The sequence below is a fragment of the Uloborus diversus genome, chromosome 6, assembly GCF_026930045.1.
Source record: "Uloborus diversus isolate 005 chromosome 6, Udiv.v.3.1, whole genome shotgun sequence".
Lineage (NCBI taxonomy): Eukaryota > Metazoa > Arthropoda > Arachnida > Araneae > Uloboridae > Uloborus > Uloborus diversus.
The window spans coordinates 91800190-91813965 of record NC_072736.1 but is presented as its reverse complement, the minus strand read 5'-3'; the positions used below and the strand labels follow the sequence as shown (position 1 = coordinate 91813965).

The 13776-nt window shown below is 30.9% G+C and overlaps 1 protein-coding gene across 1 annotated transcript; it reads left to right on the top strand.

The window, feature by feature from the left end:
• Window positions 1-662: 662 nt before the first annotated feature.
• On the top strand, window positions 663-6836 carry LOC129224576 (pyroglutamyl-peptidase 1-like). The gene is made up of 5 exons (XM_054859058.1): window positions 663-892; window positions 2139-2174; window positions 5521-5687; window positions 5875-6107; window positions 6199-6836. Exons 1-5 carry the CDS (start codon window positions 889-891, stop codon window positions 6350-6352), a joined length of 594 nt encoding a protein of 197 aa, XP_054715033.1. The 5' UTR covers window positions 663-888; the 3' UTR covers window positions 6353-6836.
• The last annotated feature ends 6940 nt before the right edge of the window (window positions 6837-13776 follow it).

Genomic DNA, 13776 nt, shown 5'->3' with positions numbered 1-13776 from the left:
CCTACACACACATACACTCACTCATACCTGCGCACAGACACAAAACATACACTCCTACACACACACACTCATGTCTGCACAGACACAAACACATATTCCTACATACACACACATAGCACTGCATACATACACACACACACGCACCCACTCATACGCCTACACAAACACACACGCGCATTCATACACACACACGCTCGTGATTGCGAAAAACATAATTTTTTTTTCTTTTTTTTGCAATGTGCTCACTAACCGTACGTTCGACGAACCTCACCGGTCAACCGGTAAGTTACCGGTTACTAAGCGTAGCGTTCTATAATCAACCGCTTACCGCACCGGTTACCATTTTAAGCTGTTGATTGGTTGATTGGAGCACGTGATCATTAGCTGTCACGTGATTAACTAACCGGTCGTGCTCGTTGAACGTTCGCTAAAACTTTTTCTGGTTACGTCACTGCACGCAGGGGAAGAATTCCAAGAAATTTGGGGGGAGTTTCCATGAGTTTGGATCTGGATTCAATGCCATACCAAGGCTAGCGTTTGATGGCCGCTGGGAGGCGCTATTTACCGTTTGTAGCCAACAGTAAAATATGAGAAATAGTGGCGCCATCTGTTATACAGTCTAAGACTTACTATCTCATTTTTGAATTAGAATGTATGAATAATCGCATTTTGCTGATATCTCCTACTTCCAGTTTAATTTATTTATTTATTTATTTATTTTTTAAATCAGTGATCGAGGGAGACTATAACTCCCTTCGGAGACAAAGCAAGACAAGATCCGAAGGAGGTGGAGCCGATTAATGTCACTGTCACATGCTTGTCGCATGTCAGGAAGAAATCTTGTTTTGTTTGGGAGCTGATTAGTAGCTGATTAACGATCAAGGAGACATGGGTATGTGATTTTTTTCTGGTAGTAGATTTGTTTGAAAATTGAATTAAGAAAAGCAGACCTCATGAAGTATCATTGAACGAATCGAATTGAGAAAGCATATTTCATTCTTTCTGTGCAAAACGAGTCAAATATTCGATTATTCAATGCACAACAGAAGTCTCAGTTAATGCATGAAATAACTTTTGTTTTGTTAGCAAAATTAAGAAAGAAACCGAAAACGGCTAAGTATTAGTTTTTAGTCTGATAGTGGACATATTTCTATAAGTAGTGCTACTTATTGCCAAACATATGTAATAAGGATCCTATTTGAAACTTTTAAATTAATGAAAAACCAATTTTGCTAGCATACAAGCCAAAATACTTATGTAACCTTAAAAAGAACACAAACTACAATGATTCTTTTCCTTTTCATGTAAGCTTTTCTATTTAAACTGCAGCATTTTATACTGGGTTTACTAGCAAAGTTAAACAAAATAGTACCTGAATGAGTAAAACATAAATATTTGGAGGAGGGGGGGGGGGGCTGCTTTGTTTCCGAAGCATTAAGTGTTTAACGATACTTTTTTGTAGATTTCAGAATTTTTCCAGGTCAAAATAATCAGCATGCGCTACCAGGGGCACCATAAACTGGGGGGGAGGGGGCTGAAAATTCTCAATTTGTCAAATCGAACTCCAAACATTGTTGTGAAAAGGAGCATCCATCATTTAAAAATCGTAATATTGCAATTTTGTCTCCAATTTGCCGATTTATCAGACAAAATTTGCAGAATTGCTTGTTTGGGGCCTGTCACTAATGGCTTTTTCAAGCCCCTTCCATATTGTTTACCCCTACTTCCCTACATATATTCGCCTTTTTTATAAAAAAATCTCGGGCTCCCTTCAGGCCAAAAGGTGTCCCTTCTCTCTCCCCTGTGCACACCCTAGCATCAAGCGTTTCTGTGCGAAACAACCTATGATATTTTCAGACAATTTTTTTTTTAATTCTGGCAGTTTTTTTCATTAATTGATGGTATTTATTGCATGCAATAAATTTAAAACAAATGTTTTTTCATTAATTATCAATATTTAATTTTTGAACATAGCAGTCCAATATTAAATCCAAGATAGATTTATACTACAATCTTATTTTTTTGGGGGGACAGGGGAAAGAGGATGCATATTGCATACAAGTATACAATTCAATTTTGTTGAAAAAAAAAACAATTTTGATAACTTTCCTAAAAAAATTTCTTTTTTTCTTTTTTAGATGAATCATCAAAAGTACCAACAGTCTTAGTAACTGGTATGTTAATAATATTTTTTCATAAAATATTAACTGAGTAAAAAGTAAAAATAATGTAAATGAATCATGTTGAAAATGACTATTTCTAAGTGCTAGAAGTAGTTATTTGTAGCAGTTATATGTGTTTGTCCTTAATTTGCATTGTTTTTTAATTTTATTCATATTTCAGCTGTCATCATTTTTCACTGAAAACCTACTCAATTTATCTTAGGAAAATGAACGTATTATTGTTTGTCAAAGGAATGTCAAAAAGTTTTTGTTTGTTACTTGAATCTCATTATTTTTGCGAAAATAAAATTACAAAATATGTACAGTTTTTGTCTACTTTACGAAATATAATGCACACCTACATCAGCGTTTTAACTCTATAAATTGACTTATGATGGAAACAAGTACTTTTCCATTAAATGTAAGAGACTTGTCTACTTTCCACCTTGGTAACAACAGAAAAATTGCCTTAATGGATTTGCACTATCTTCAAGTATATGGCAACATGAGAATATTGAAGTTGAACTTGTTGATTTCTGTCATCTATGAAACTTTTAGTTTGCATACCTGGGGCCGCCAATATATATCATGATATATAATCCAATAATTATTTTGAAAATATCGTGATATTTTCGATATTTATTTTTTTCAACTATGGTATATATTTTCATTATTCAGATTATATTAATCATGATAATATTGTTCATTTATTATCAAAAAGCACCAAAAAGTTATGTACTATATTTTTATGATGTATTAATACATCATTAAGATAACAAAATATTATAATTTTCCTTTTTATTTTGTATTCATAAAATAAAAAGTAATGTAACAATTTTAATTCAAATTAAAAATGCTTAATTAAACATTAAACGTTGCTCAGAAAAAAAAAAATGACTGATGACTGTGCACTGACTAATGCATATATTTTATTTCTGAATCATATAACTGGAAAAGTAGCTAACAGAAGAAAAATGTGTAAAACCGCTAATGTGTCATTTTACGGCAACTGAAACCACAACGTGTTTTTTTAAACTTAAAGCAATTCATTCAATACCTTTGCATTTGATATTATTTTGAAGGAAATTTATTGAAGTTTTTGGATTGAATGGCTGTTTTTGACAGCCATGCATAGTTTTGTTTAAAATTTGAGATGAATAAGAAGCATTTCCGATTTTGATTTTAACTTTTAAAATGTTGCTTTTTAAAACAGTTGTTTAAAGCAGTTGGTTACAACAGTTTAAAATATAGTAATTTTTTACAGTTTTATTTTAAAACTGAAGGTTCATTGTCTCTGAGTATGTGTGTGCAGCAACTTTCTTCATTCAACGAATATTTTTATTTTTTTTAATTAAAAAGCCTTCCATAGATTAATTTGTTCCCTCTGTTACAATTTTTTTAAATAAGTTTAGTTTATGCAAAATATTAAAGAGTTTCAAACTTAAAAATAGGTATACACAGTAAAATTTAATAGTTTAATCACATTTTGTAAAGAATTTTGAAAAGTTGTTACTAATTGGAAGAAATATAGCCTTAACAGAGAGGACACAGCTGGAATGTCCTCTCCGTTAAAGCTTGACATTAGACTTTTTATTATAATCTCACTTGCTGACACTGTTCATAAGGGATTCTATGAATGTATAAATGGGTAGTAACATCTTGTTGAAACCAGTTTCCTCAGTATTTGATCACATTAGGATTCGTCTGCTCCTTATCAACTCTTGCTTTTTAAGAAAAGAAAATAAGTGCCATTAAATTCCTGAAATTTTACTACTATCCCTTACAAGCTCCTTATTTTTTATGGTTTTTTTAAATTAATCTCAAGGACAGTGGAACAATAATGATTCTATTTTGCTCCAGTTGATTTGTTCAGAAAAACTTATATTCTCGTTCTATCAGCTTATCATCCCTTTTTCACCATCAAAATTTTGGTGCCACTTAGAGTCCATGTGGGCGGGCCTGTCTGCATCAATCTCATCACAAAAACCTTAAATTTTGCTGCTTCTAAATTTCTTGATTTTTAAAATTTTAGCATATTGTTTATGTATTTAAAAAAAAAATTAGAAAATAATCTCATCACAAGTGCGACCAGTTAGGAGGGCAAGGGGGGCTCGATTCCCCCCCCCCCTTTAGAAGTTAGAACTTCCTTGCTTTTAGTACTTTTTTCTTTGCAAAAATGTAAAAATATTTCTTCTCCAGCCATTAATGAATAAGTTATTAAAAATGTCAAATCTTAATGACTCTAATGTGTCCTGAAATCTGCTTCCATGGGGAAAATATCCTGCTAAACCATGGTTAAAATATCTGAGCCCTCCCTGCTTACAATTTTGCATATGGGCGCCCATGTCTCATCACTTTATAGTATGAGCTTTGGTATTTTACTATGCAAGTATATGATGTTTGAGTCCTCTTACCCATACATAAATTACTGTATCAATCACAATTCTTATTTTGTTAAATTTATCTTCAATTTGAACCGTGAAATCGATGTCAATTTTGGTAGTTTAAAAAAATTGCACTCTTAGTTTTTGGTTCCGTGTTGCTTTTTCTATCATCCAACTGTAAAAAATGCAGAAATTAACTGCTTTTGCTTAGTAAAGTAACTTTAAATGAATTAAACATCTAGTTTTCCTAGAATTTTCATGTCTTACTATTATTTTTTGGTCTTCAAAATTTTGATCTATTTTGAAGACTAAAATAATTTTTATGATTTTTTCTAAAAAACCACCAATATTGGGACTGAATTTTCTCTAGTTCTAACTCATATGAGTTAAACTTTATTCATAAACATGCCAAAATAGTTGAACATGAGCTTTGCCAAAAATTATTTAGTGCTAAGTAAAATATTACTAAAACTTTCCAAATTTAAGTTTGAAAATAGTAAAATTTTTATTTCAAATGTTTCAACTGATTTTAGGTGGAGCATGGGCTCTACCTAAATTTCCCCTCACATAGGCCCATGTGAACTGAGATCTTCAAATAGCACACCTAATACAACACTGCTACATCTGCAAAAACTACTTTTTGAGAAAAGTCAATTTATATGTATGCACTTAGCTTAAATTCTTATAGTAACACACTGACACATCTCAAAAATAAGTTTTTTTTTTTTTTTGGTGGCTGTCTTGCAATTTAATAGAACTAATAAAAATGCACCAGGACATGTATATAACTCAAAATCGACAACTTGTGGCCCTGTTGTATTAGGTGTGCGATGTGTGTATTAATTTCTTTACAATCATACAAGTAATAATTTAGAATTTTTCTTGATAAAACCTTTCATATTATTTTATAATGCAGTGACATTTCATTTAACTAGTGCTATGAAATAGTTCTTTTATCTATTTCTTGTTATTAGGATTTGGCCCATTTAGAAATCATACAAGAAATTCAAGTTGGTTAACAGTGCAAGAACTTGTAAAAATCCCTATCACTGGATATAGAATTATTGCTAAAGAATTGCCTGTTGAATATGATACAGTTTCTAAGGAAGTTCCTCATTTATGGAAAGAATACAATCCAAAAGTAAGCCATACAACTAAAATCTATATATCTTTCATTTTCCTTTCATGAATGTCTCAAATAATAATAATAATAATAAATAAATAAAATAAATAATAATAATAATTTAAATATTAAGTATTATTATAAATTCTAATGCTTAAATGCTTCTTAAGTTACTGTTCTTATTCATTTTAAATTTAATTTTCAGCTAGTCGTCCATTGTGGCATGTCCGAACAAGCCAAGTGTCTTGTATTAGAGACCAAAGCACACAACAAAAATTACTTATGTGGTGATATTAAAGGGGAACTTCCTGCTCAGAACTGTAGCTGTAGTGATGGTCCAGAAATTTTAAGCACTTCAATTGATGTTGATAAAGTAGTATGTGATATTGACTCAACAAATGTTTGCGTCAAAGCCCAAAAATCAGAAGATGCAGGAATGTATGTAATGGTTTAAAGCCTCTTATACATTGTGTTTGATATTCTTATTTTATTTATTATAGATTATTTTATTATTATTTATTTATTTTAGGTACTTGTGTGAATTCATATTTTATACATCTCTAAGGATAAATAGAAACACAGCTTTTGTGCATATTCCTCCAGTTGACGAACCATATTCAGTAAAAGATATGGCTAAGACATTAGAAGTTATCATTAGATCCATGTTAAAACAAGTTTTATAAAAACATTTACAATTTAGCTAATTTAATTATACATCATATTGACCCTTCAGAAAGTAATTTTTATCCCGAATTGGCATTCTTTACAAAAAAAAAAACTTACAGCTGGTTGATAACTAAAATGCTTCATGATGAAAAATATTTAATTACATTTAACCATGCCAAGGTAACTGAAAGTACTTGTGTGATTGTTGTCTTTGACTTAAAAACAACATTTTAAAGAGTTTTTGTATCGCAAATAGTATATCATCCTAAATATTGTTGCTCTATTTAACCAAATTCAATATCTTATTAAATAATAACTAAATTTTTGAAATTAAATTAAATAGCTGAAATTGGGTAGATTTTAAAGTAGAATTACACACTTAGCCACGAAATATATTGAAATTGAATGTATTTTTATATTTTGTTTATATTAAAATTTAATGATCTATAGTTTTAAATGTATTGACATATTTGTACCGCAAATATACTAAATAAATTTATACAAAGCAAAAATTATGTTAATTGTGATTGTTTTTTGATGCACAAAATTTCAGACTAATTAATGAAAAATGTAGATTAGTTAGTTGGATTAGATTTATTGGTACCAAAGTCAAAATCAGTTATGCTATACCACTCAAGAATGGTTATGAATAAAAATGTGTGCTACCGTGCAAGACCGAAATTGGAGAATGTCGACTTTTATCGGACATAACCAGTTTTTCACTGATGTCATAGACATTACGATGTTGATATTCACCGGCGTCAACATCTACCCTGATTCTGACTTTCACAGTAGCATACGAGGCAGCGAGAAGTAAAGGGATATAAGTGGCAAAATTAAAAATTTGGAGATAACCAGTGCACATGGTAGGTGGACCCCTCCTCTGTCTTGGGGCAAGAGATAGTACTAGCAGCCCTGGTAGGTGCCGCTGTACAGCATGATTTAGAAAAGAAATTCAATGAAAGCCTACCTAGGATGTTATGTTTAAACGCGTTTTACTCAAAACTTGAAAATGTCCACTTACATCCCTTTGTTTCTCACTACCTCATATGCAAACAGGCGAGTCTGAACAACATTGCAATGCTTTACTGGGTGATAGAAAACATCTAAACAAGCAAGAATGTATATAGGAATGTAAGGCTATAAATGCAATGTTGATGAGCTTCATGCACACAAAGCTAGAAACAGACAAATGCAAAACAGGTCAAATTTACTGTACAAAGAAAATTTTATGCAACATTTTGGTGAGTTTTTAAGAGAGGTGGTTTAAAGCGGTTGTTTAACGCTCTGATCTGAAGCTGTAATACATGCTATGAAGAGTAGTTTATTGAAGCGTGTAATAGAACTGCAGACCAAATTTCACTGCTTTAAAACTTTATGTTCTGTAAAATTATTTTAGTGTAATTCTTTTTGTGGCTTTAATGTAAATTTGAGACATGTTTTGCATTTGTCAGTTTCTGGCTTTGCACCTCCACATTCATTGTGTTTGCGACTATAAATTCCTATATTATCGCCTCAGAGCAACACCAAGATATCTAATCCCAGAAATAACACTAAGATATGTTACTGTTGCTCCGAGACAACAATATATTTGTACTTGTTTAGATATTCTTTATCACCCAATAAAGTATTGCCATGTCATTGAGACTCACCCTGTATATTGCCTTAAGACTAAAAAAGGGTCTAACCCACTTAGACATCGAGTCTTTCCCCTAGTTTATCTGTATAGATTAAGGAGAAGAACATGAAGTTATTTGTATTTGTTTAAAAAATCAATTATTTATTATTTTTTTCAATATCAAAGAATCAAAATATTTCATCAAATAAACATAAGTATATTTCAGAATGAAAAAAAAAAAAAAAGAAAAAGCATGTAATAGAATTAAACAATTAATAATACAAACATCTAACATTAAAAAGAAATCTATACAATATTTCACACCTAGACTTTACATTTAAAGAACAACAGTACATAAATTTTTACACTAAAAACATTTTTTAAACAGCAATAAAATATTTGAACACGAAACATTATAAACATTATTTACAAACATTAAAAACTTATGTATATACATGTGTTGATGTTCCTTCTTAAATTTAAAAACAGCAAAAACCATTTCAATAAGAAGGTATCAGAAGAACATCAGATTATCACAAATACATTTTGGGTTTACAGTTTGTAGTGTTAAACGTATATCACATTGTTGTATCCTGGGCTTGAAAGATTTTTAACCAAATGTTCCATCTTTTAATTAAATTTGTATGGAAATTTGGTATTTAAAAAGTATGGAAGAACCTGTTTTGGGCAGCAATAAATACAAAATTCAATTTAAAAAAAAAAAAAAAAAAAATTCTAAAATTACTTCCAAGGCTATTTAAAGTTTATAACTGAAACAATATCTTAGTATTTGTGGTATAACAAATACCTTAATAATTGGTCAAAGGACTTTTTAGGCTTTATACATAAACCAAAAATTAAAATAAAATCAGGACTCCAGTTTAGTATCCATCAAACAGGGTATATAAAGAGAGGTATTAGGTAGCACGGTATGGAGCATTCGAAAGTGAGTTATTTGTGGCAGAGGAAATTGATCAAAAGTAAAGTCGTGCTATACTTGAATGTGTCCGGATCAAAACCATGATTAGTAATACGGTTTTCTATTGCGGAAGGTGAAGGTAGTGCACATAGCTATCAGTGAATGGTGGCCCTATATGCAGGGTTGGCTTTCTGCCGGCAGAAACTAGTTTTTGCCGTGCCAGTGGCAGAAACTGGTTAAAACCGGCAGAAACTGGCAAAAACTTAAAATCGTTTTAAAAAAAACTAAAGTAATTACTAAATGATATTTGTTTAAGCTAAAAAATTAAACTTCATTTCATCATTGTAAAAAATAAAATGTTATGCTAGTGCCCTTGATTTAGTTCAGAAAAGGAACTTTTCAATTGCTGATGCCCATAATATTTGGATTAATCTAACAAAGGACGAAAATCATATGGGTTCTTAGGATAGAGGAATGACATACAGAATTAAACTGGCATTACTGTTTGTAATTTGCTCGCAAATAAGCTTCATCTAAGTTGCTTGTGATTGAAATTATCATGTGCTTCAAGAAGAAAGTGTCAAATTTTACTTCCCAATATTAATCTAGATTTTGTACTTAATATCACAGCTTTGCAAAACAAATTGGCCCCACTTCTCGAAACTCATTTTTCCAGTCGAATTTTTACCACTACCCTAGTTACTACATGGACCAGTTTAAAAAAATATACAATTTGAAAGTTTTATGAATATTGCTTGTTCCTTGATGCATTACCTGCTAGCTCTTCTGTTGCAAGAATATTCTAAAGTTTCTCATTCGTGCATATTAAACTGAGAAACTATTTAGATTTTTGGAACCACCTTCTCCAAGAAGCAACTGCAGGGTCTAAACAATGTAACATTTGATTCTGAATTGTAATAATATTGTAAATTAAACTGTGCTTTGGTTAACAATTATTTTTTCCATGCATTTTCTACTGTCTATCAATAGTTTTTTTTTTTTTTTTTTTTTGTCATTTTGAGAGTTTTTGCCAGTTTCTGCCGAAAATGTGGCAGAAACAGAGTTGGCCGGATTGGACCCAATGGGTTTTTTCGAAAAACCCATTTAAAAAAACCCATTATTTAGCCCACTTTTGGGTTTTTTAAATTTTTGTAGAAGTTTTTAAAAAAAATTAACTAATTTAAATACTTTCACACTTTAAACTTCTTTTTTATTTGTACTTACCACAGACAATGGACATAAAAAAATCAATTCTGAACTTTAATAGTATTTCTTAACTCTTAACAGCATTAACAAAATGCTTCAAAGATTTTAAATAAATATATTTAACTTTTTTCTTTAACTGGTCAATAAATAACTCAAATTATCTTGACCAAGTCATGTCACATCTGATATTCTCAATATTTATAGATTGTACAGAGGAAACTATTCTAGCTAAAAGGCTTTCATGTGAATTATTTTCTGCAAACCAACACGTCACAAATCTCAAATAAACAAGGTATATTTTTTAAAAATTAACAGGGTTTACAAACAGTCAGACAGAAAACAGAATAGTATGTACAGTATTTTCATTATCTTACGAAAAAGTTTAATATTTCTTATTCTGTACACAGAAAAAAAAAAAAAAAAAACAGGCAACAAAAAATTCAAAGAAATGTCTTGATTAAGCTGGAGTTCGGTAAAAAGGGCTACTTGAGGTTCCATAGTAGTTTTGCATGACAAAATGAAATACAATAAAGTAAAATGCAGAAAAAATGTAGTAATTGAAAACGGACAAACGAACAATAGATTTTATCACTCGAGAAGTAACTTTGCCCTAACTGTTGGTAATCTGGGAAACTAAAAAATCTGAAACTTCACCATTCTTGGGTTCCGTCGTCTTTTTTACTTTTCTTCAGAAAACGCTGAATTTTCCAGCTTTTTTTACCCCAAGACGTTTTTTGTGCTTTGTCCATATACTTACGCTACAATATGCTACAAGCACCCCACATTTTCCCTAAAAAAAGACAAAAAAACCCACATTTCTTTTAAAAAACCCAGCTTTAGTTTGGTTTTTTTGGTTTTTATTTAAAAAACCCTGGGTCCATGGGCTTTTTTTAAAAAAAACGGGGTTTTGCCAACCCTGGGCAGAAAGCGGTTTTTGCCATGCCGTTTTTAACCGGTTTCTACCAGTGGTTTTAACCACTCCGGCATAAACTTGCCAGCCCTGCCTATATGGCAAGCACTGTTTTGGCAGAATGGCTGTAATCAAGTGGTGCAAAAGCTTTGGTTAAAGGTGGCAAATAATATCCAGATCTGCCAAGATCACAACAAGGACATGCTGGCCAAAAATTTACAAGTAAAGTTTCTTGCAGCATTAAGGACCGACTACAAGCTGTTATCCAAGCAGAGGAGCATTTAAATCAATCAATATTCCTAACAATATGCTCACTCTTTTTAATATAGCACAAAGAAGATGTCATTTTGCTATGGAATACATCGAAAAGTGATCGAAAGAAAAGTTAAGACTGAGTTTTGAATGAAGGGTCATTCCATGTCAAGTGATCCAAAATTTGTGAAATTTTTTCACTGACATTTTTGTATTTCTTCGAAATTTGGCTCATCGATTGTACCCTTCCAGGTAATCTCAAAAGTCTAAATTTTTAGATTTTTATCTCGTTTATTTTTTTATTTATGAGACTTTGATTTTCAGAAAAATCCTCTTTTTTTTCGGGGACACTTGAACATAAAAAGGACAATAACTCAGCACCAGAAGTAGATAGAAAGATTTGGTGAAAAGCATTTTAAAGTACATTAGTTGCTGCTTAATTAGATATGCAAAATTACTAATTTCATAAAAACTTCATTTTTAAAATGTTAAATTTAAAACTATCAGAAAACATGTAATGCATTAAAAAAAAAAATTCTTATGTATTTTATCTAGGTTTGTGCAAAATTTCAAGTTGGGATCTCAATGGGATCATATTTTTATGAATTTTTGAATAAAATTTGAGTTAAGAAATAATGTTATTTTTCAGATTCTATTTAGTTCAATATGTGGTTCTCTTACTAGTGATGGTCTAGTGAGTAGTATGTAAACATACTATGCTTGAAACGAGCTGCATGAACTTGGTAAGCCCCCCCCCCCCCCTCCCATCACCACTAATTTTAATCTTTTTTTTTCAGACCAAGTGTTTATTTATTTTTCTATCCCAACTTCACAAAGTGCACTTGGGTAATTCAATATCTAATAAGGAAAGTTATGATTCATTTTATCCCCTACCCCAGCACCAACCTTCAATTTTGGAGGGAGGAAAAAAGTGGCTTGCCCCAAGATCATAGCTTTGTTGTTTTAATGTTTTTCCATTATTTTCACACAAGACTACAGCTTTTTTTTTTTTCTTTCTTCTTCTTATTTTTGATTTCTTCTGTAACTAATTCAACAAGATCGATCTATACCTATATTAAAAGCAGCTGTAGATCAAACATACTTTGCTCTTTTGAGCATAACCTTCCATGTTAAGCTTCATTCCAGATTGGTCTCCCCCCCCCCTCACTCTATCGTCCCACTTACCAAACAAAAAAGCTGCAACTGGGTGTGGTTCTATTCAGTGATGTTCCCATCAATTTTTCTGAGGGTATACTCCTAGTAATCCATTATGCACCATATGTGTATGCGATCATACACATAATATGTCTTACAAATGTGTGAGTGTATACAGCGTATATGGAGTAGATCCCTGGTTCTTTTTGCCTGTTAAAGTTTTCCTTACTTTTAGTGTTTTAGTATAGTAGTGTTATAGCGACTTTAGTGTTGGTCTCGACTTTATGATTCCCTCCTCCCCATTTATAGGAATCAGTCACTAATGATGTTTCGCAGAGTTTGTTATGATTATTACTCTTGTGTACCAGCTTTTTTTTTAAAAAACAGTACAGAAAAAATAAAATAAATAATTAAAAAGTGGTGGTGCAGCAGGGGAGAGGGGAAGGGCTTACCAATCTACAAGTTCATGCCAGCTCATTTCTAGCATAATCTTGTTTACTTACTACTCACTAGGCCAACACCAGAAAGAGAACCACATATTTAACTAAATAGAATCTGAAAAATAACAATATTTCTTAACTCAAATTTTATTCAAAAATTCATAAAAATAAGATTAGATTGAGATCCCTACTTGAAATTTTGCACAAACCTAGATAAAATACATAAGAATTTTTTTTAAATGCATTATATGTTTTCTGATAATTTTAAATTTAACATTTTAAAAATGAAGTTTTTATGAAATTAGTAATTTTACATATCATATTAAGCAGCAACTAATGTACTTTAAAATGCTTTTCACCAAATCTTTCTATCTACTTTTGGTGCTGAGTTATCGTCCTTTTTGTGTATAAGTATTCATGAAAAAAAGAGTTTTTCTAAAATTCAAAGCTCATAAATAAAAATAATAAAAGATATAAAAATTTAAAAATTTGGACTTTTGATTACCTGAAAGAGTAGAATTGATGAGTCAAATTTCAAAGAAATACAAAACTGTGATGCAATAATTTTGAATCACTTGACATAGAATGACCCTGAAGTAAAAGCTTGCAAAAAAAAAGGGGGGGGGGGGAAATAAATTATCTAACAACACAATTTCAGGAGTGACAAAAAGATATCAGTTGGAAATTGCTAAATTTTTTAAAGCATTTGTAAAATTTTATAACCTTTACTGAGTATGTAATTCAATTTTAAGTTTGGTTTAACTTAACCGAAATTTTGATAGCATGATTTGAGTGTTCTAAACACATTTTAATTATTGAATAAAGTGTATTCATAATAAAAATAAACTGTATTAATAATAAATAATTTAAATCAACATTAATTAACCTGGAATTTTTTCTAAAATCAACTGGAAAACCTGAAAAAGTCAAGGAATTTAATT